This window comes from Doryrhamphus excisus, linkage group LG5 (genome assembly GCF_037039965.1).
Source record: "Doryrhamphus excisus strain RoL-2023G ecotype Guam linkage group LG5, RoL_Dexc_Guam_v1.1, whole genome shotgun sequence".
Lineage (NCBI taxonomy): Eukaryota > Metazoa > Chordata > Actinopteri > Syngnathiformes > Syngnathidae > Doryrhamphus > Doryrhamphus excisus.
This window is the reverse complement of record NC_136361.1, coordinates 5,157,367-5,181,965: the sequence shown is the minus strand read 5'-3', so window position 1 is coordinate 5,181,965 and position 24,599 is coordinate 5,157,367. Positions and strand designations below refer to the sequence as shown.

The following is a 24,599-nucleotide window of genomic DNA, read 5'->3' as shown; positions in this document are numbered from 1 at the left end:
ATAGAAATTATAGTATTTATTCCGTGAAATTGTATTAATTTATGTATGTGTATGTTAGATTTATAATATTATAATATTTTTACCGGCCTTAATATATATCGCCATGTGCATATGTGTCTGTTTTTCTCATCTCCTACCACCAAACAGGAAGAGAGTTGGTTTCACCACATTGATGTTGGTTCCATAAAACAACGGCATGAACGGAGTGAGCTCTTTTTTTGTCTCGGAAATAAATTTCATCGATTACGACATGTCATATTTTTTTATGTACTTTTCTTAAAAGTAATGAGAAAACCTATTGTGTTGACATGTCAGTCAAATCTGCCAGGGGTCTTTAGAATAAATAGTACTGGCAAATGTTACTTAACCTCTATTAGCAATGCAGCTGTTTCTTTAACCAGTCAGATTCCAGATTTACCTCATAGGGCCAGCTAGCTGGCCTACAATAACATCAGCATTTTTCCATTCTCTGATTGGTTCATCGGAAAAAACCAAGGCAAGTTAGCTAGCTAGCGAGCTAGCTGTCTCAACATGGGAATGGAAGGACCAGAGCTTATCAGCAGTATAAAAAACTGGTTTACAGCCTCTTAAGTAGCATACTCTGGTGAGTTTTGATGTTTTTTCTCACGTTATTGTTCAGTGGGTTCGAGTCTGCATATATCAATAAATGTAATGTGTTACTGTTACTATTTAAAACAGCATTACTGAGGGAGAAGCATCCATATAAAGTTTACACAGTCTTATTCAAAATATAAAAAATACATAAAATATTAATAAATGTATAAATTCTATATTACATTTTTACCAAATAAAGCAATGTAAAGATTTATTGTTAAAAAAACAACAAGATATGTTAAATAATAGTCCAAGTGCTGATGGTACAAGTACGTATTTAGGGCTAAATTCAAACGCTTGGTACAAAGCCTGTACAAGAGTTACACGGTGAAATATATAAAAAATAAATAAAACAATTCAATTTAAACGTGTTTTATGAATATCTTCACATTTACTGTGCGTTTTGTCTTTTTACTCTATAAACAATCCTATTTCAGTGTGAGTCGCGAGAAGCGGTGTCTCCCCCACGCGCCAGCCGACGGCAGTGACTCCCTCCTCGGCCAGCTTCCCGTCATTCCCCCGCTGACGGCGACTCGCTCTATCGACTCGTGAAAAAACCCCACAAATAACCTGTGAGTTGGCGATAAGAGCATGTAAATGTATACTTTAATTCAATATCTATTAAAACATTAGGAATATGATTTTGTTAAATGATTTAATGGCGTCTGCTTTTCCCCCTTTTTGAAAGGGAAATGCAGCTTTACAGCGAGGACAAGAGTAGCTTCCTGGTTAGTTATCTAACTTTCCTGGCGTCGTCTGTCATTTTTAATACAAACACTTAACAAAACCCTAAATAAATCAAAATAGCGGTTTAACGTTTTAAAACAACCTCGTTAACTTTTAAGTATATTTTCTGCTTAAATCCAAAATGGCGAAAATAAACCTTAGCATTGTTGACAATGAGTTCGCGTTCAGCTCGGAGTTAATAAATTCTTATTATTTTTATTTTTAAAAAGCAGTCCAGTTATGTTTCTGTTGTGATTACTTCTTGGTGTGTTTTTAAAGATTAGATTCTATTTCACTGAAAGGATTATGAGTAAGACGTATGGCTGCTGTCTGTCATGGCGACCTGCTGTCTCCATTAGGACAGTGAAGACCCCCAAACAGAAAGCTCACTGAGTTCTGTATCCATTCAATTCAACTCACCAAAAAACCTTATAGGTTTTTAATTTTTTCCTCTTTCAAACGATCTTTGTAGAAAATTTTGTACTTTTATGAGAACGTACATAAACAATTAATGTTGTGTTTCATTCTTGCATCCTAGTGAGAGGAGCGCTGAGGATCTCAGTGGACAAATGGCGCTGGCAGAGATGAATGTAAGCCTTTAATGAATGTGACGGGATATAGATGTGACATGGTTTGATCATCAGGTAAAAATAGATCAGTCACCAGCAGATCATTACTGATAATTACTTCCAAGTGATTGGCTGTGTGTGTGTGTGTGTGTGTGTGTGTGTGTGTGGTATGAACTGTTCCCAGACCAGCATGCCGAGGAGGGACTCTGTATGTATTAACAACGGGCGGAAGGATGTGTTATTAATTATTTCCCCATTTTGCCAGAATTGTCAGGTTGATTAATTTGATTTTAGTATTCATCAAGCAGCACATGCATATCATATTATTAAGAAATCCGCTCATTTGATTCCGTGCACCCACCTGTGTATGTGTCGTTTTCTGATTAGCTCATAAAAAATCAGGAGGGAGTAGACTATTACACGCTCTCTCGTAGACAATATTATATATATATATTTGTACAAACGTGTGAGTGAATGAAGGAGTGTGTGTAATTTACCGCTTCTATGTATTATTGGTGACTATGTGAATAATGCAGTGCAGTTGGAGGTGGAGCTAGAAGTCACATGACAGATGATGACAGGGTAATGATAAATGCAGTTGACTGACCGTAGCGACAAGTGTGAGTGCATTGCTGTCTATTTGTGTTTCGTGCGATGTTTATTTTCAATGTTAATTTTACTTTCAACAAAGATATGAAATATATATAACCAGTTTTTACCTTCTAAATACTGTTTCTCACACTATTAGAGCCCTCTAGCCTTGAAATAGCACCCCTATAGTCACCCGATATAGTAGACATAACAAAACAACATAAGGCATGGCTAAGACATGTGCTAGGAAGCTGAGTTGGGGGGGGCAGGAAGAGATGTCTAGGGTTGACTTTTAGCTGGCTTATGCAACTGTAGCAAGTTTTAGGGATTATTGTTATTATTCCAGTAACATTGCTGACACCTAGTGACCACTGTAGAGTATTACATATCATCTTTGAATGTTTCCTCTGAATGCCTTATATGTATTGTAGTTAATTTAGCCATTTGTATGCTTGGAAATGCTTAATTTAGGCAAAAAATACATATAATTAGCTTAAATTTGCATTTCTATATTAGCAATAAGCCGTATTCAACCATGAAACAGAATGATTTATTAATAAGTGTATTTGAAAAACCGTAATAGAGTGAATCTGCAAAATTTGAAGCATGACGTGGCGAGTGGGATTACTAAAAGTACCTGATAGGAAAATACACGGTGACAAAAAGTAAACAACGAAAGGGACAGACGCTAAAAGTTTGTTGAAAGTCCGAGCCTTCTAACAGAAAATGAAACTAAACACAAAGCTGGACACACACACGGAAAAAATAAACTAAACTATTTTGCTGTAAATAGGTAATAATGATTATTCATAAACACTTCTGCATACTTTTGTTCAACAGTAAGTGTTAGTCACTTTTTGGCAAGGCCAAGCTACTGCCACACTTTATAGCCACTATTTGGCACGCTCGCCGTTCTTATAGCATTTAGCTCAAGTATTTATTTGCTGATTTAGTTTTAAAAAGCTACAACAAGCATGAAAAGAGGGATTTTCCCAATAGCAACAGCTGTTAAATGGTATGCAGCCTGGATTTTATCACGGTACAGTCCGTCGTTAATATGTGCACGTGTGTGTGTCTGTGTGTGTGTGTGTGTGTGTGTGTGTGTGTGAGAGAGAGAGAGAGAGCACCCCCCCCCCCTTTTTCTTCCACCTATCCACAGGCCTCATTTATTATGCAGACTGGAGACTGCAGGGCTGGAAGGGAAGGTCAGTGTGTGTGTTTTGGAAGTTAGGAGTAGAGAGAGGAGTGGAGGAGGGTTCACAAATGATACAGCCACAAGAGAAACACACACACATCCACCCAAAGCTTCACAGTTATCAACGACCAGAGACGGAGTCATTGACTACGTGAAATATTAGAATAATAACAGGTGGTTGTAAAGTTTTTAGGGGTTCAAAACAGGTGTGTCCCTGTGAAAGCATCAATACGGCTGGTGTAGTGTGTGTGTGTGTGTGTGTGTATGACGTGTAACTAAAGCCACACAACACACACTGCTGCTTAGTCTATTTTTTGTTTGCTTTATATAGATATCTGTTATATCCATTATACTATATATCCATATAATATATCCACTATAATAATATAATCCATTACTATTACATTCTATCTATCTATCCATCTATCCATCTATCCATCCATCCATCCATCCATCCATCCATCCATCTGTCTTTTTTTGATTATAGGTTTTTGTTGCCATTATTATGGGGTTATGATATGATTGGCTGATAGATGTCACATGTTTCTACATTCTTGTTACATTCATTCATTCATTTTTTATACTGATTATCCTCATGAGGGTCACAGGGGTGCTGGAGCCTATCCCAGCTGTCTTCGAACTGGTCGCCAGCCAATCACAGGACACATATAGACAAACAACCATTCACACTCACATTCATACCTATGGACAATTTGGAGTCAACAATTAACCTAGCATGTTTTTGGAATGTGGGAGGAAACCGGAGTACCCGGAGAAAACCCACACATGCACAGGGGAGAACATGCAAACTCCACACAGAGATGCCCGAGGGTGGAATCAAATTCAGGTCTCCGAGCTGTGAGGTCTGCGTGCTAACCACTTGACCACTGGCTTAAAAATATTCTAAAAAGTCAAAATGTATCTGATGCAACAACAAAACCCAAGAATAGACAGCATAGAACTACAAGACGTGTTTGTTATCAGCCCACATTCTCCATTAGACTTCCTCACTTGTTCCTAACCTGATGACACTTAAATACCGGTGCCATTCTTTGAGATAATCTTTTAAAAGTCCCAGGGTGACGTTAGGGAATGGCCGCAGGAAAAGCGTTGGCGGGGGTCTGCGGGGGGGAAACTCAATCTAAAGCACCAGGTGCACCTTTTGTCGACATAATCTCCTGACCCTTGAGACCGTGCGCACACTGGCCAGCACAGACAGCCTGTCATGCATGCATGCATGCATGCATGGGTCGTCCCCTTGTCACGTGACCACACCTTGCCCATTGGACGCGCCACACCTGTGCGTGGCTCCACAAGCATCCGCCATCAGCGTCGGAGAGAGTGCGAGTATGACTGCAGGGCTTGACACATGTGAACACACATTTAGTGCACATGTGCCAAGCACTTAGCATATTTGTCACATTCTTGCTGCACAGGTGCACCTCATGTGTAGCGCTAATTTGCACTTCCAAGCACGATATAGTAAGTTTATTCATTAATACATTATAAAAGGATACTTAAAATGTATGATTTGCATGAATGTTTTTTGTAAATGACTACGAGTAATATTTTATGAATTTATTATTTGCATAATAAGGATTTAATACTATAAACAAACTATACAAAATTATAAAAGGATAGTTAAAATGTATGATTTACATGAATGTTTTTGTAAAGGAGTAAGAGTAATATATTATGAATTTATTATATGCATAATAATGATTTAATACTATAAACAAACTATAAAAAAATAAAAGAATACTTCAAATGTATGATTTACATGAATGTTTTTTAAAGGAGTAGGAGTAACATTTTATGAATTTATTATATGCATAATAACAATTTAATACTATAAACAAATTATAAAAAAATATAAAAAGATACTTAAAATGTATGATTTACATGAATGTTTTTTGTAAAAGAGTAGGAGTCATATTTTATGAATTTATTATTTGCATAATAAGGATTTAATACTATAAACAAACTATACAAAATTATAAAAGGATACTTAAAATGTATGATTTACATGAATGTTTTTTTAAAGGAGTAAGAGTAATATTTTATGAATTTATTGTATGGATAATAATGATTTAATACTATAAACAAACTATAAAAAAATATAAAAGGATACTTAAAATGTATGATTTACATGAATGTTTTTTTAAAGGAGTAGAAGTAATATTTTATGAATTTATTATATGCATAATAATGATTTAATACTATAAACAAACTATAACAAAACATGGAAAAGTTATTTATTGTTCATTATTTTAGTTAAAAATTTTAGCTAATCATCATCCTGAGCAGTCACCAGCACTCCATTTGTAGTCATAGGAACCTTTATTGCTTATGCTTTATGGTGTGTTCTCATATAGTAATGATTCTTATTTAAGGAACTGCAATTCTAAACGACCTATTCTTGTAACACCCTCCAGCACTCTTGTATGTATGCTTGAATACATTGTTCATCATCTTTTCTGAGGCTCCAAACAAGTATTGATGCCTTTCAGCAGACAGGATGGCAAATACAAAGGTTCGTCATTAGAGAGAGGCATCTAAAAGCTCTACATGGTCGGTGGGAAGAAGAAGAAAAAAAAAAAAAACCCGCCCTTGAATAACATTAGAGGCCGTGTTAATCAATGGCTCTCACAGGGGGCAGACCGGGCACCCCTTGTCTGGCGTCGTCCCTTAAGCCGAAGCTCTAAACTCGCGTAAAGCCTCAAGTGGCGACGAAGCCAAGGACAGGGCAGGCTGCTCATTGTGATTTCATCTCACTTCTAGCTCTACAACAAACATCAAATATGGCCTCCTTATCAGACCCGTCCTCCTCTATCTATCTATCTATTGCCAATCAATATCCCCCCCTTTTTGTGTGTGTTTGCGCCAAACAGGTCTGTGGGCTGTGCTAACTAAGGTCAAAGGTCAGGTATAACACTTCAGCGTGGAATGACAAACGCAGCCTGAGGTAAAACGACATTTAAAAAAAGCAAAACAAAGCAAAAAGGAAGCGCTTGATGTGTGTCCAAAATGGCTGATCACAAATAGACAAGAAACGGTTCTTATTATTGCTTCTCTTGCAGGTTCGGGATGCGGCCCCGGGCGACAGGAAGTGTGTGGATCAACTTTACTTCCTTCAAGAAGCCGCCTACACTCACTGGACACTTTTCCAGGTACACTTGCACAATCATATCCAATAAAAATGCTACAGTACAGCACATTAACAATTAAATTAGCGCTGCATGGTGGTCGAGTGGTTAGTGAGCAGGCTTCACAGCTAGGAGACCCGAGTTTGATTCCACTCTGGGGCATCTCTGTGTGGAGAGTGTGTTCTACGGGGTATTCCAGTTTTCTCCCACATTGCAAAAACATGCTAGGTTAATTGGCCACTCCAAATTGTCCATAGGTATGAATGTGAGTGTGAATGGTTGTTTGTCTATATGTGCCCTGTGATTGGCTGGACACCAGTCCAGGGTGTACCCCTGCCTCTCGCCTGAAGACAGCTGGGATAGGCTCCAGCACCCACGCAAACCTTGTGAGGATAAGCGGTAGAAAATAAATGAATGAATGAACAATAAAATGAATAAATTGTTGCCTTAAAGGGTAGGCAAACTACGGTCCGGTGGCCACATGCGGCTCACCAATCATTTGAATCCGGCCCCTTAGTTGCTTTCTAAGTATTTCAACTCTTAACATACAAACTGGCAACATGACTTGCAAGTCGGATGTCTTATTTCGTAAAAAAACAACAACAAAACTGTAAAATTACATTACATGCTAGTAGTTTGATGTGGTCGGATGTTTAAAGTGCTCCTAAAAAATTGACATGAGAACATACAGCTAATTGTATAACACTTTTACAGATACAATTGGACAAATAATTCAAGGAAAATTATAAGCATAAAATAAAATATTTGCCCACCCCTTGTTTATACAGTATATATAATTTTTTAAATTTCATTGTTATTTTTTATTGAATTTTATTATTCTTATTACACAGCAAAATGAAACAGTGATGATAATAGCATTTTTTATTTTTTATTTTTTTTAATAATTTTTATGATTTTTTTCATATTTTTTTTATTTTAGATTTCATCTGATTGTGCCGGTGTACCTAATGTTTTGTCATTTCTCACCATTTCCCACCAAAAGGTAGGTACTGTGTGTTTTTGTTTTTCAGTGCATTGCTTATTGATGTGTATACATACATATATAATATATATATATATATATATACACAGTATACATATTGTTCATAATGGTTCCTTTCAGATGTTGCTCAATCTCATTAGAGTCTTCTGGTGTTCCTAATGCTACGGCCGCTGAGTGAACACCTCCAGCTAGCATCACAAGGGATGTCAGAGCCACTTCCACTGTAAGGACACATGAATTCACATCAAGGTGAGGGTGATGTGACATTTTTTTTTTGCCTTTCTCTCTTGCAGTTCTGCAATCGGCTATGAATGTCTGTTAGAGACAGAGAGGTAGAGAAAGTGAGAGCAAAGGGAGGTGGGTGGGTGGGTGGGTGGTTGATCCTTTGTTCTGTCAAGGACTTAACACAATCAGAGAGTACAGTGTGTCAGGAGAACAGAGGCATATATCAACTTCAATCTCTTTTTAATGAAAAATCCTGCCCTCTCTAATACGTGCAAATTAAGCTCTTCTCCTCCTCCTTTTTTCTCTTTTCCCGACCCCTCTTCCTCCTTTTTCCGCTGTTCCTCAAGAGAAAAAAGTAACACACTCAGCAATCCTATCTAATTCACTAACTAGTAAAAAAAAAAAAACTGTCAGCAATTAAATGTGATTATGCATTCCCGAGCTGCTTCTTACTGATTGTCATTTAGGAATCACGCTTAATGAGGATATTTTCCGAAAAGACACGTCGGCCGCTCTGTGCGTGCATGCCAGCCCCGCCAAGGCCCCTTGCCCTAATGGATTTCCTGGTATGGAATCCATTTTTCCCCACCCTTTCTGCCCTGCAGGGGGTCCGGCTTGCCAGAGCAACCCCCCCACTCCACCCATCCCTCCGTGCACACACACACATTGCTAATTGTAGGAGACGGGTTGTGGTAAAAAAAAATCCTAATCATTGTTTCTGTTACTAATTTCAGTGTAAATTGGGATCAGGAAGTGATTACATTTACATATATTTTTGGGGAATTTAACACCTTAAAAGGCAATTGTATGACAGTTAACCTGTAAATACCTGTATGAACTATATGTGATGGTGGTGGTGGGGGGGGGGGCTTTGGCACCAGCAAAAGGTGGGAGGGTCGTCGCATGCAAATCATAGCCATCGACAGCTTGTGATGAAGTGAGACGTCGTGGCGTAAACAGAGTGTGCCGTTACCATGGAAGCCACTTTCACCTCTCAGGCCCAGATAGAGAGAGGGAGCACACAAAGAGAAGAGGGGGGTGGGGGGGGGGTGAGCAGGAAGAAGCAAAAACTAAATCCTTGGGTAACGTTTAATTTGTTTTTGCAAACCTGTGTGTGATTTTTAATGCAGTTTCCACAGCAAATGTGTTTTTAACACACAAAGCTACTGTACAGTTAGCTTAATTATTAGCACACCTAAAGGCCGCCTTGTTTGACTAGTCCCCTGATGGGCCCTACCACCTTGCATCCCTTACATCCCGACCAGTATTCCCTAAATTCAGGGATACACCCTGGACTGGTCGCCAGCCAATCACAGGGCACATATAAACAAACAACCATTCACACTCACATTCATACCTATGGACAATTTGGAGTCGCTAATTAACCTAGCATGTTTTTGGAATGTGGGAGGAAACCGGAGTACCCGGAGAAAATCCACGCATGCACGGGGAGAACATGCAAACTCCACACAGAGATGCCCGAGGGTGGAATTGAACCCTGGTCTCCTAGCTGTGAGGTCTGCGTGCTAACCACTCGACCGCCGTGTTGCCCCATACGTTTCACAAGTTAGTTAAAATGAAAGTAATAAATAGCTAAAAGTTCTCATAAATATTGTTAAAAACGCTAAGTTTAAAAAAGTTAAAAAGTTTACAGAGTGAGACATCGTCTCTAGAAGGTAATCGTTTTGGGCGACTAGAGCGTGCTCTCGATATTTAGACAAGCTTTGTCGTTTTTTTCTCTGTGAAAAGCAGGCTAGCCTCACGGCAGAAACGAAACGGGAAACCTCATAAAGACACTAAAGTTGCTCTAAACGCTTGTTTCTTAGGAAATTATCTCCTTATAAGTATATATAAGTATATTGGTGTATAAAGGACTTATGCTTCTGCTATTTCAAAAGTTGTACTTGTTTTGTCAAGTTCACTAGCTTCATGCTACTGCTAGCTTGCATTTGCAGTTGTACGTGGGTTAGCTAACTGTTAGCCGATGTGCGTTTAGCCTGCAACATGAACAGTATTGGAATTTATTTTATGTTTTCTGTATGTTTCAGTTACCACTTATTTTTACTTATTTTTTCATAAAGCAAGTTTTCTTCATTGGTTTGCTAGCTGTCTAGCAGCATACAGACTCGTGTTGTGAGGACAAAAATGGGTGTCGTATTAAGGATATCGGAGTACTAAATAACCAAACCAATATATGAAAACAAGAGTATTTATTCCAGATACAAACAATATCTAATACAGACATCCGTGCTTAATTGCATTCCCTGTATGCCTACAAGTAAGCGGGTCTTAGTACAGTGTTAACTGTGTTTAAGCTATACGCTGCATCGCGAAATAACATCTTCATAAACTATGTACTTGTTTTTAACTTTATTGTTAGCTAGCCAAAATATGAGTCTTTATTGGCTTTATTGAACCGTCATATTTACTGTAGGTCTTCCTGAATCGGTTTGTAAGCAAGTGTTTCAAGTTCGAGTCCATAGTTCTTGGCCGGAAAAAGATGGTATGGGGATGAGGTCGCCGACTGGAAGAGCTCAATTACCTCAGGGTCTAAGAATGGATCGTGATGTTTGGTGTAGTGTCTATAGCAGGGGTGGGTAAACTACGGCCCGGGGGCCACATGTGGCCCATCAAGTGTTTGAATCCGGCCCGCTAGTTACTTTCGGAGTATTTCAACTTTTAACACAATGTCTTATTCAGTAAAAAAAAAAAATGTAAAATGAAATTTTGTAGTTTGAAGGAGTCGAGTGGTTAGTGCGCAGACCTCACAGCTAGGAGACCAAGGTTCAATTCCACCCTCGGCCATCTCTGTGTGGAGTTTGCATGTTCTCCCCGTGCATGCGTGTTTTTTTTCTGGGTACTCCCACATTCCAAAAACATGCTAGGTTAATTAGCGATTCCAAATTGTCCATAGGTATGAATGTGAGTGTGAATGGTTGTTTGTCTATATGTGCCCTGTGATTGGCTAGCGACCAACTGGGGCATGTCTGAAGAAGTTCGGGTGCTCTCATTTTACATTAAGGTACACAAAAATACTACTACTATTACTAAGGAACTAATGAGTAGTGGTTAGGGTACCTTTTATTACTTCACTTCTGGTTCAAAATCCTACTAAAATCCTACATGACGAAGCAAATCTTTATTTGTCAGCATGCTGCTGAACGTCCACTTCAATCAGCAATGTAATAATAATCAAACGCGGCACAGGAAATTGAACATCATATGACATAATAGCACTCTATCTTCTCTAATAATGTTTTTTTCTTTTTTTTATGCATCATAAATGATTCATTTTTACCAAATGGAAAAAAGCTTTATTTATTAATCCAAGAGAGTTATATAACTCCACAAAACCAAACGGCTTTTTTTTTTTGGACGTTTAGCTGCAATCATGTCGGAGTTTTTAGAGCTCCACCTCAATGGCTGATTGGAGCTGAGTGGAGGAAGCATCCAGGCTCTGCACCTCCTCCTCCTAAAAAAAAAAAAAAAAAAAAAAAAAAGTCAGATGAGCGAGGCCGTTGTAGCATGCTAGCTTTGAAGGCTGGCCAAGTAGTCTCCAGGAGGTAATCAAAGGAAAATATGTCTACGTCTTTTAGACCTCCATTAGAGGTCTGGGAAAATTGATTTTTTCCCTCCTTTTTTTTTCCCTTATTTGAAGCTACACTCTAAAAAAAAAAAGAGAGAGAATTGGAGAAAAGAGAGTAGTTAGGTCACGACAGGTTCTTCACACCTTGGCTCGGATCTCATCTCTGACATTAGCGGACACACAGAGTGGCTTGCAGGGTAGCTTTTTTTTTTTTTTTTGTTCTCTTTCTCCATCTGCCTAATCCTTTCCTTCCTCATTCTGCATGTCTTCCCTCTAGTATTCACACTTCCTCCCCCTTTGCAGACCCGCACTGCTAGAGCCAAGTCTTGGATCAATGCACCATTGATTTTCCTATCAATGAACATTAGTATGGATCAGGCTGCACCCCCCAGTACCCCCACCCCGCTTTACCCTGAGCCATACACACATATAATAATGTATATAAATAAGTGTTTATGCTACATTATTGCACAAACAAAAGAAAGGCCGCTAATAGAAATAAAGAAATCGGCGTAGCAGCCAATCAATCAAGGCATGACGGAAAAGGCTCGCAAATGAAATCAAACGTAGTGTTTGTTCCCCCCGTACTCATCGGTCAATTCACTGCGGAAATAATCCACCGCGACATCCGAACGGCTTCCATAATGGCTGCTAATCGTGACGGTGAATGGAAACGCCGTTTTCTCCTTCTCTTCTGTGTCTTCTCTCACCCTATAATAGGCTACCAGTCAGGTGAAGATTGACACCCCCCCTCCCCTTACAACCCCCCCCACCACCACCACCACCACATCACGTCTCGACGGGCTTCTTTTGTGTGCGGCATTGTGCTCATTCCACACGGCGGCCATCGCGGCCTAGCTACACAACAACAACGCTATGTTAGCGTCTTTATTACAGGCAACATGTGCATGTGCTTGGAATTATTTCATTCCATCTCACTATTACCGGATTAGTATACTGTCGGAATCATCCTACTAGGACCATTCCGGATATTCCCAACCTGGATTCATACAAAAAGTAGAATTAGTACATGTGTACTTCTAATACTCGTCGTCAATTACTGTACTTTGTTGGAAAAGACATATAAAATATAAACAATGTATTGAAAACTAACTTTAATTAGCTAAAAAAAATAAGATTTCATACAAAAATAAACATTCCTGCGTCTTTTTTTTATTTTTTATAAATGAATCTGAAGTGAAAGAATCCGATATATTTCATTGAGTCGTCCATTTTGTGGTCCCGTGGCGAAGAAGCAGGGCCTTGATGGAAACAAAGGGGACATGCACACATGAAAGTTGATCCAGGGTTAAGACCCCCCCTGCGTCCCCCCCCCCTCCTCTTAACCCCACACTTTTAGTAGAAAGAAACCAGCAAGCCTCAGGCCGTCCGTCCGTCCGTCGTGGTGCCTGATTGTAAAGTGTTTACCATCTAATGGCATGTGGGATCATTTCCACCATGTTTACATAGCATCAGAAACATGGAACATGCGGGCCACAAATGGCCCCCGAACGGCATGTTGGACACCCTTTGTTTGCATACTCAAAATTACTCAGAATTATTATTTATATTCCTAAGAATTGATTGAATTCGTATAGCATGGATCACTTGAATAGGATTCCGGTCAGACAGGGGTGTTCAAAGTGCAGCTTAGGGGCCATTTAGGGACCACAGCTCCTTTTTATTCGGCATGTGACATGTTGTCGAAAATATTAAACTTAATAAAAAAGCAAAAATAGCTATAATGGACCATAAAGGTAAGCTTATTTTTAAATAAATACATATTTTTTTACAGTAGGTGGCACTGGATTTTAAAAAAAAGTGGATTTAAAAAACAAAACCAAAAATAAACTTCCATATTAAAGTAAAAAAAAATATGAATTCAACCTGGTTGACTTTGTAATAAACAGTTTCAGGGTCCATTCAGACCAAAACAAAGGTACATGCTAGCTTGAAATGCAGCATTGATGCAGAAATATGACGTCACTTGGTGAAAAAAATTTAAAAAAACAACGTAAAAACAACAAAAATATTAAAAAAATATTATGACTTTAGTCCATGTGTTTATCCATCAAGTCGCTCGATAGATCGCTGTGGAATAATAATAAAAAAATAAATTAAAATAAATAAATAAATAACAGCTGCTGCTCCAGCGTCGAGCTCCCGTTAGCGGCCACTGGGGGAAGCAGCAGCCGGCAGGAAGCTGCTTTTCCCCGGCCTGAGTGGGGCAGGAACAGCTGGCTGAAGCCGCTGGGGCTCCGGGGAACACGAACACACTTTAAAACGCAACTAAATAAAAAAAAAACTAAAATAAAAAATGACCTTATTTCTAAATGTAGTATACATTTGTATTTTTATGTATTTTTTTAAAATAGCAGTTTAGTAGATAAAAATAAAAATTGTATAAACAAATAAATAAAGTAAAAACGTGGAAATAAAATATGAAGTGTTCATCAAGTGTATAAATAAATAATGTTTGTCCATTCTAAATATTTTTATGCAGATTACACACCTTTTGCTTTTTTATGTAATTATTTGAATAAAATGCTACATTTCTCTTTATTAAAAAGTGAAATATAGTGTAGTCACATGGAGCCTAAAATTATTTAAAGCTCTATTTATTGTATGTACAACATTTGTGCCCCATACCGTATAGTCAAAAATGTACACATGCATTCAAATGAGCAATAAATTGTCTAATTATTCCCATATATTAGCTTATATACTAGAATTAGAATATGGTGCAAAGGTTATTTAATTTCAAGATACAAAGGAGATCATTTATTTTTCTGATTAGAGTACAAATTACACTGTGAAATATGAAATTATTGACATTTCCCCACATTTTATCATCATTTGTATTAGCTATAAACTACTATTGTTAAAATTGCAAATGAAGTAATACATTCTTAAGTATTTCACTTTATATTTTTCTCTTTTTGAATGGAACTGCTGAAATAAATGAACTATATATTATATAGATATATATTTCCACGTATATGTGTCGTCATAACGGACGCACACACAAAAAGCACCCCTCCCCTCCCTCGCCCTTTCTTCTTTGTTCCCGTGGTCTTCTTCTCCACACGCCTCAACACTGCCACCCAGCGGACACAGTTGCGCACTTCACCCTACGGCGAAGTCTTATAACTTGCAAAAAACAATATATCGCGTTTTTAAAAACATGTTCAGCACTATACAAAGCCAATGTAAACACTTATAGATTATATTTAAAGCTGTATTTGTTACACGTTCTACTTTATGTACTAAAATGAGCGAAACTTTGACTGTTTTAACACAGAATCACCAATAATATAGTTTTAATCTCTTTAAGTAGTCTTAACCTCATTAACAGCCATGATGCTAATTAGGCATACACTTAAACATGGCATGTATGTTTTTAATGCAGATGATCCCCAAAATTATGCCAGTAATTAAACATTTTTTCTATTTTTTATTTTTATTTTTTACATGCATTCATGTTATTTCCTTGTGGTTGTAATCTATATTATGCTGAGAGCTAATTTGCATTTTTTTAAATAACTAGACATTAGAAAGTATATAAATGTTAAATTAATGCGTTTTGTTGATTCTTGTACTGGTGTGCAAATGACAAGGACTCGATTTTTAAAAAGTCAGTTACAGCGCCACTTTTGCACCCAGCATCAGTGCATTGCAAAAAAAATATGAATGAATGGACTCAAATATATCCACATACATATTTCAATAAAAGCTCCATGTAGTTAATCTGTAGAAATATCGGTGAAAATTGTCTTTTTTTCCTCACCCTATATTGCTTTAATGTATTTTCTATGCCGCTTATCGTTTGCTGGAGCCTATCCCAGCTGATTTTAGGCGAGAGGCAAGGTACACCCTGGACTGGGTGTAAAAAAAAATACATATTTAATGATATTTTCTGCTATTTAAGCGGTCGTTATTGTTAATTATAAACACCATGTCGCATTTTTGAATGGGTGTTTTTCACCCTTAAAGGGGATGAGTTCACTCCGTCGCTTCCTCATATTTGTTGTCTATATTTAGGGCATTTTATTTGTTTAATTAAAGTGTTGATTTTAGTCAATGTGTGTATTTAATCTGAACCAATGTTGTGATAATATGGGATGTATATGTTTATAATAAATTCTGAGTGCAAGGCTTGACGTTTTTGGCGCAGATTAGATGCGCATGTGATGCAAAATTGGACTTTGGACACGAAGTGAGAGGTCACCTCGATAGGTGAGGTTGCTTATTTAGTGGACTGAACCATCACGTGTAGCTTCACGGGGGGAATCATGCATATTATTTGCAGTTTTTTTTTATCCAATAAGAACCAAGAAGACAAAAATGAATTTCCATTCAGCATCGGTTTCACACGTGACAGTTCATTGGGTACACAATTTTACAAAAACAACCTGTCGTTAATTTTTAACCCCCCCCCCCAAAAAAATCAGTAATATTTTGGTTACCTCAGTTCTATGAGGACTCAACATAGAAATATTGGTCATTGAAAACCATGCTTTTACATTGAAATGCCATTTGCAGATGTACCTAATGTTGTGTCCTGTGATTGTATTGATTTATTCTTATTCAAGAGTTGTTTCATTCAATTAAATATTGTTATATTCAATAAAAAAGTTGGTTTTATTATCGATTTTCCCTGCAAGCGCTTCCTAGCCCCGCCCCTCCTCTCGTCAGATGCTTTGTCACGTGCTCTCAACTGGCTACGCCCCTCTTTCAAAATGGAGTTGTCGGAGTCCGTACAGAGAGGACTACAGTCTCTCGCCGAGCCGTCCACGGTAGACCATGTCGGCTTCCCGGTGCTGGTGGACGTCTCCTTCCGCTCCCTGCTCTCCTCCAGCAGGGACTCGACGGTACTGGGTGAGCTGCGAGCCTCTTTGCTGCTTTTTCCAGTCCACTACTTGTACTTCCGGTTTAGCCGCTAGCATAACACAGCTCATTCTTTGCCTGTTAAACCCCGAAATAGATCTTATTTGTCATATTTCAGGGGTCTAGTATGATTTCGGTGGTTATTATTCAGTAATGTTTAATTAATAGCGCTTTAATTACAAACAAAGCACACATATTCCATTCGAATGCAAATCATTGATTTCGGTCCTATACATCAATCTGTAGCTTCGTGTTCTTGTCGTCACTTCCGGGTTCCGTCCTCATTTTTGCAGATGAGTCCGAACTGAAGCAAGTCGACCCGGTCCTGTTGAAAAGGATACACGCCGCAGTCGTCACCTTCATCCTGGAGGCGGTCAGGCAAAACGCAGACAAATCCACCATCAGGTTTGGACTAACAACTCCATGTTTAGTGATCTTATGCAAATCATCGTGTGCTCATTTGCAATGAGCTGTGAAAGGCTTTTTGTTTTGGTGCCAAGTGTGAACACATGTGCTTCAAAACGGCTAATATTTGGAAGTGTGTGTTTTGCGAATGAGCTGTAGTTTTTTTTTACTGGTAATGCTGTACACAAATGGGCATTATTGTTGTTTTATGTCCCTGCAGCTCTAGTCTGGAGGAGCTGTCATTCAGTGCAGACAGAATAGACGTCTTCTACAATTGCTATCAGGTGATTTGAACACAACATACTAATCTAAAATACATGCACCATTATCATGAATAAACTTTATTTATTTTACAGAAGCACAGAAAGGACTTGGAAGGTTTGTTAGCAAGGTATTACACTATTTTTTTTAATGTTTTACCTACTTTTATCCATTGACAAGCCAATCAAACTGTTGTCATTTATGTTGATTTCTTAGCATTGGAAGACAACCAGCTCACATTACTGATGTTTCATGGCGCCTGCAGTATCACATAAAGGTATATTTAAAAAAATCAAAATAGATTTTTAAAAAGTCCCAACTGACATTTAATTTCCCTTGCAGAACTCACTCCTGGATAAGGTCAACGAGCCGTTCTACTTAATATCACTGAATACTGAGGTAAAAGTGCATTATTTGTGTTTCCTTCTGTGGATTTAATCTAATTGAAAGTGTTGTGTTAGAATAAAGGTGGTCCAGAGGATGTCACCTTCACCTGCACCATGGAGCAGTTGCAGGTTTGTACCGGTCCACCTTAAAAGTCAGGAGACACGATGCCATTGCAGTAAAGCTAACTTAATACTCGCTTATGGTTAGCATTTTGTTAAGATATTACTAATAATGCTTTTTGAAATATATGTTGTGTTTTCAGGACATGGTTGGGAAGCTGAAAGATGCGGCAAAGAGTGCAGAGAAAGCCAGTCAGATGTGATGCTGTGTTTGTGTGTTTTTTGTTATGAATGTCGGTATTTGAAATAAAAATGGAAACATGGTATGCTAGCGTCTTCATTTGTGACAAACACAAGCGTTTATATGAGGATTCAGGCCAACATATACGTTGAATTTTAGTTTCAAAATTGACTAAAAAGTGAAGCTTTTGACACCATAAAGCTGCTTTTGTTGTAAATAATATCTAAAAAGTGTTTGTCGTGTGTTAAAATGAATATAAATGCTTCTTACGCCGGACGTCATGTCGACGGAGTGGAGTGATTAAGTAACCTCCGACAATAATTCAAAACGCTCCCTTAAGAGGGTGGGTCATGTGACCAAAGTGGGCGGGTCCAAGTACAAGCCATTTTGGGGACGGTGTCAGTTTCCACCGAGCGTGCACACGCAAACACGCACACACTACTACCGCTGCTGCTGCTGCGTTTCCACTCAGGAGGAGGAGGGGGGGCTAAGTGGGCTATTTTGGAGGCAAAGTTGCGGTGACCAAGTGTGGACCGGACCCGAGCCCAAGCCGGACGACTCACGCCGTGCTCGCCTCACAAAGTCCCAGGGTCGCCCACGGAGGGCAGTATCGGTTCCTTCCCCCCCCTACCCCCGTGTGAAATGCGCTCGCCTCGGCCGCTGACAGCGTCTGCAGCCTGCTTCAAGATGGCGGCTCGGCTCCGATTCATTCGCTGCTGATCGCCTCCCAACTTTCATTGTCTGTCCGCCGCCCCCTCCAGCAGCACGACACCCCGAAGCCCCGCGCACAGGTAGGCTTTCTCGGCGTCGCTTCATTACTCTAAGCGTGGATATAGTGTGGTTCTTTTGCGGGGTGGGGGATCTTCTCACGCCGATCCAGAGGTGGATGTTGAGCTTTCATCGGTGTAGCCGCGACGTGGAGCCTTGTGTGTGTGTGTGTGTGTGTGTGAGTGTCTACTTTTTGGCGGATCTGTCCGTGAAAATAGGTTCCAATCTCGGCTTTAAAACCAATTGAAGCCCCGCGGAACGGCTGGGTTCCACGGTGGTTAGCTTAGCAACGTGCCCGTATGCCTCCACGGTGTACAGGACGTGTTTTTGGCTGCTTTTTGTTCGAGGAAAGTGTCAGTTTGCGGCTGAAGCGGGGACCTTCGGGCTCTCGTGTTAGCACCAGAGAGTCCTCCAACGGTTCCTAACGGGTCCACGTTTGCTTTGAGCCTCCGTATTCTACACGGTCGGCATGTTTGAGTGTTTGTGCACACGGCGTGGTGTTGTTTGTGCGTGTTGGTGCTCTCGTTTGTGAGTTTTTAACTTAACTTGGAGGACTAGGAGGACGCGAGGTGCTTTGGTCGGGGCTGTAAATGTAGCCTACGCCGTCATATGCCATATTCATCATATATGCTGCTTTTTTATTTAACATATTTTACATAAAGGGGCATTATAGGAAATAATGATCTTGCAAAAGCTTACTAAATGTGTGTGTGTGTGTGTGTGTGTGTGTGGCGGGGCACTTGCTGTTTGGTGCTTTTAAAATGTTGATGTTATAAATGTGCCTGTTTTCACCTTTTTTGTTCATGATAATCGCCATAAGGAAGCTCATATATGATAGCCCTCAACGTGGTCTCGCAGGCTCGTCATTTTAGCTAATAATCTAACATCCTTTATGTTAACTTGATGCCTTCTCCTCCCAAATGCGTGTAGCTCCTTTTGCTTAACATGTAAACATTTTGGTAGTGAGGACAAATCTGTTTTTTTCGACCAGGTATAGCAACATAAATATTGGGACCACTCTTGACCTTGAGTGTATGTATGTGTTGTGCAAATTGGAGTCCACCCTTGCCGCAAACGTAGTAAAATAATGTTAACTGTCTTAACTGGTCATGAAGCAGGCACATAAAGCTGTTTGATGCACGTCTGCTGTGTTTTTGTTGCTATTCTTCTATGTATATGTCAATGCTAAGTCAAGTCTGAGGCGTTTTTGTAAAAAAAAAAAGTCTAAACCTTCAGCATTTTTCCAGGGTCTAATCCTCATGTCTAAAAAGTCTTGCTGGTTACTGTCTTAACTGCATTATGAGTGAGACGTTCACGTGTTAAAACAAGCTCAGTAAAAGACGAAATGCTGTATTCGTGTTCTTTATTTTAAAAAATCTTAATTTGCAGGCGCCCTATAAAAATCGCATTTTCAGTTAATGTGCTCAATCTTATGAGTGATGCGTTCATGTGTTAAAAGCAAGCTCAGAAAAAGACTCCCCGCTCTATTCAAGGTTATAACGACGCCCTATAAAAATGTGATTTTGTAGTTAATATACTCCATTGTATGAGTGATGCGTTCACGTGTCTCCAACAAGCTCTCAGTGCCGCTGCGTTGCATTCAAGTGCATTACAGCGCACTAAAAAAATGTATTTTGCAGCGAATCAGCCAATTTTCCTAACTCGCGTGATGCGTTCACCTGGTTTAATAAGATCAGTAAAAGACGCTATGCTGCATTCAAGTTGATTACGGCGCACTAATTTAATCAGAGTTTCTACTTATTCTACATTTTGAGTGATGCGTTCATGTGTCACGAACAAGCTCTTATAGCCGCTACGTTGCATTCAAGTGCATTACAGCGAAATAAAAAAAATGGCAGTATATCAGCGAATTTTCCTAGCTTACGAGTGATGCGTTCGTGTGTTAAAAAACGGCGCTGCGTTGCAATCAATGTCATTTTAGCGCGCTATAAAAATACATTTAGCGGTTAATCTTCTCTCTGCGCATGTCTACAATCGACGTGAGGAGAAACACGTACACACTTCTCAGAATCCTGTCTGGAAGTTCTTTTTATGTTGTCCTTAATTGACCTAAACGCCCCATTTAAGAGAAGACGGGTTGATTATTTTCCAGGCACAAAATGGCAGCCGCGTAGCCTGCATGTGTTTGCTAAGTAATGCACGGTTGTCTCTTCTTCTTGTCGTCCTGAATGCGTGTTTTATTTTTTCTTCCGTCCTGTCTTGTCTTATCTTGTTGCCTTCGTCTTGGATGTCTTTTTCATTTTTCCTGCCGCCATGTGTTGTGGTTGCCATAGTAACGCCCAGGTTACCCTCCCATGTGAGGTTGTTTTTAACAAATATCAGGACTCGTTCGTTTATTTCCTGAGTTGTATTTGTGTAAAACCTCATTTGAAGTAAAAAATTTTTTTTACCCCTTGTTCTTTTAGGAATTAAAACGCTGATTTAAAAAATACGCACATCAAATTATACGAAGTTTGCTGTTGTGTTTTTCCGAGTTTGGAAGTCTTGTCATGTGACCCCTGCTCTTGTAATAGCGACAGCAGTCTTAAAAATATTATTGAAGTCTTTGTGGAGATTTATGAGGCGTCCACCTAGAGAGCCTCCCCTCTGCTGATGCTCCAATTAGCATAAATGATGATACCTTAACAGCGTTTAAGCAAACAGCATCAGTAGCTTCCATCCAAATGGCTCATTTAATGGCTTGTTTGTCTTTCTTTGCATGCAATCAGCCTCCTTTTGCTCACCATGCATCGGACGACCAGGATCAAGATCACCGAGCTCAACCCACACCTGATGTGCGTCCTGTGCGGGGGTTACTTCATCGACGCCACCACCATCATCGAGTGTCTGCACTCATGTGAGCAAAACAGACGACACACACACACACACACACAGTCGGTGTTACGTTAAGTTTGTTTTTTTGTGCTGCAGTTTGCAAAATGTGCATCGTCCGTTACCTGGAAACCAGCAAATATTGTCCCATTTGTGACGTGCAAGTCCACAAAACCAAGCCTCTGCTCAACATTAGGTGAGTCCTCATGGTCTGTTGTTGCTTCTGCGGTTAGTCTTCCTCGCCGTTAAGTCAAAAGTTTGTCTTCCCGTGTGCAGGTCTGACAAAACTCTGCAGGACATCGTCTACAAGCTGGTGCCAGGACTCTTTAAAAGTAAGATGCTTCGCTTCCCCACTAAGATAAAGACGCAATCAGAAGATTGCGTCAGGACACACATATTCAAACAATCTGTATTGTCTTTAGATGAGATGAAGAGGAGAAGAGACTTTTATGCAGAACACCCCGTAGAAGGTGAGATTTTTTTGATTCCCATATTATTTTCTCATACAAACATTATTTCCACCAAAGTCCATGAACTGTGTTGTGCTTCACGCAGCTTCTAATGGCTCCAATGAAGACCGAGGAGAAGTAGCAGATGAAGAAAAGAGAATCATCACAGATGATGAGATCATCAGCTTGTCCATCGAGTTCTTTGACCAGAGCGCCTGCAGGTAAAATGTTCATGTTGATTAAGATGATCACACAAACCTTCTTGTTGTCGTTGTATTGATGAAGTATTTATTGGGACTGTGTGCAGGCTGACGGGCCGTCTTGAAGACAAGCATCCTAAAGACCAGGTAAGCCGAGATACCATGTACCTATTGGCCACAGATCACCATCACTAATATACCAACGTGTGTATGGTCTACATCAGATGGCAAACAAAAGGTACCTGCAGTGTCCAGCAGCAATGACCATCATGCATCTGAGGAAGTTCCTGCGCAGCAAAATGGACATCCCTAACACCTACCAGGTATGATGTTGTATCAGCAATATTTACCAGGGGTGGAGTGGTACACATGGAAAGTGAGGTACACATGGAAAGTGAAGAACAGGAAGGTATGCTAAAAAGCAGCCCAGCTTTCAGCTAAGAGCTTCAGTCATAAAGCCTCCTTTTATGGCGTACTGTTCCACCCTTAATATTTCTCTGATATGACTTGATATATTTACCAAAATGGTTTTGCATGTTGTGTCTGCAGGTAGAAGTCATGTATGAAGATGAACCCCTGAAAGATTACTACACATTAATGGACATTGCGTACATCTACACTTGGAGAAGGGTGAGTGAGACAACATGAGGTGTGCATGTAAACAGTCGTGGTCGGGATGAAGTCTCTGAGGGCGGAGTTGCTGCAATCACGGCCGCTTTCCCAGAGCTGGTTCAGGGGCCAATGTCCCGATGTCTTGGTCGTCTTGTGCTTTTCTTGCAAAAAGGAAAAAAAATCCAAAGAGTGGATGTAGAGCAATGCCCAGTAGTAATAGTGTAATCTGTGGTTATTGAAAGCAACGTTGCCTCTATTTTCATATTGACTAGAAAGCTATCATAAAAACATGGAAGGGGAAATAGCAGGGACTCAGAAGTGTCATGCATATGAAGCTGAGAGAATTAAAATACTAATACATATACTAATATTGCAGGGTTGCCATAACTAGTGACATTGTAGCATGTAAGTGTATGCTTCCTCTGACCTGCTTTGCCTTTTCATAAACTTAATATTGATATTACATATGGTAATTGCTACAATCATCATGTACTAGCAGATGGCACCCTGGGGCTTTCACTTTAAGAAGTTAACTAAAGGTTATTAACTTCATTTTAGTAAAATTATTATTCATATGCTTCCTCTGACCTGCCTTGCCGTTTCCTAAACTTAATATTAATATTACATATGGTTAATCATAATTTATTAGCAGATGGCAGCCTGGGGCTTTCACTTTAAGAGGTTAACTAAAGGTTAACTTAATTTTAGTGAAATTATTATTCATATTTGTAACGTATTTTGACGCTGTAAAGTATTACCGTTGACTGGCATGGTGTTTTGGGACCCCACAGACCGGCCCACTGCCCCTCCAGTACCGAGTCCGGCCCACCTGTAAGAAGATGAAAGTGAGCCATGCCCAGCAGGAGGGCTCCAACCGCTCGGGTCCGGAGAGCGACTCGGCCAGCGACAAAGCCGGAAGTCCCGCGGGGGCCCCGTCCACGTCCTCCTCCCTGCCGAGCCCGGGCACCCCCGCGCAGTCCCCGCTCCCTCAGCCCCCGCACGGCCCCGGCAACGTGAACGGCACCCCGGCCGTGGCCCCTTCGCCCGGGAGCCGCCCCTTCACGCAGCTGAGCGGCACTAACGGCAGCGGCAAGCCCAGGAAGGTGTCCTTGAACGGCACGTCCACCTCGTCCGGATGACACCTAGTGGAGCCGACAGCTAACACCGTAGTTCCAGTGTATAGTCTTTCTACTCTGACGTTTTATGGTTACATGTCATTTCCGTAGCGCATTCATGGCATTTCAAAATAAAAAGCAACGCGGAAGTGGCGTGACGATTTTGCTTTAAAAGATTGTGAGCGGAAACGAAGATTGACCGGAAAGCATTTACCCCCCCGTTGGAATTCCAAGTCACTCAAGTGCTATTTTAGTTCCAGATGAAAGGTGTTTGTTATGGTTGGACTATTTTAATGCATGCTAATGATGACACTTTTATGTTCTGCCTTTTTTGGGGCCCACGTCTCACTTTGTTGTTTTAAAAAGGACAATTTGTAATAAAACGGTTTTCTAGGAGCCACATGTACATAGAAAAAAACATACAGTAATTGCTATTTAATCTGCGGTGATGGAAAGATGCTTCCGGTATATTTCATGCTCAGTAACGTCACGTCTCCCGTTTATTCCTTTATTCGCTCGATTGTATGGACTACTTATTGTATTGTTACTGTTGCACAGTATAAAACATCTAAATAAAAAGTTTTACACTTAACACTTATTGTCACACGTCTTAATGTTCTAGCGTATTTTACACGTCTTTATGCGGGAAAGGTGATTTAAATGCGCAGAGTGAATACATTTTTTTTTGCAATAAACGTATTTTGGTTATTTAAAATAAACTGCAATG

General features: G+C 39.8%; 1 protein-coding gene across 1 annotated transcript; it reads left to right on the top strand.

Moving 5' to 3' along the window:
* Positions 1 to 1,039: 1,039 nt before the first annotated feature.
* bmi1a (BMI1 proto-oncogene, polycomb ring fingera) lies at positions 1,040 to 24,469 on the top strand. Its single transcript, XM_078790491.1, is given in 23 exon segments — positions 1,040 to 1,187; positions 1,880 to 1,931; positions 6,588 to 6,661; positions 6,777 to 6,866; positions 7,783 to 7,845; positions 7,966 to 8,094; positions 16,321 to 16,534; positions 16,837 to 16,948; positions 17,169 to 17,339; positions 17,426 to 17,486; positions 17,552 to 17,608; positions 17,671 to 17,724; positions 17,859 to 17,914; positions 18,658 to 18,687; positions 21,394 to 21,521; positions 21,596 to 21,692; positions 21,773 to 21,828; positions 21,919 to 21,966; positions 22,052 to 22,166; positions 22,253 to 22,292; positions 22,370 to 22,468; positions 22,695 to 22,775; positions 23,549 to 24,469. Coding segments are annotated over 17 exon segments (1,692 nt in total). The 5' UTR covers positions 1,040 to 1,187; positions 1,880 to 1,931; positions 6,588 to 6,661; positions 6,777 to 6,866; positions 7,783 to 7,845; positions 7,966 to 8,094; positions 16,321 to 16,395; the 3' UTR covers positions 23,897 to 24,469.
* The last annotated feature ends 130 nt before the right edge of the window (positions 24,470 to 24,599 follow it).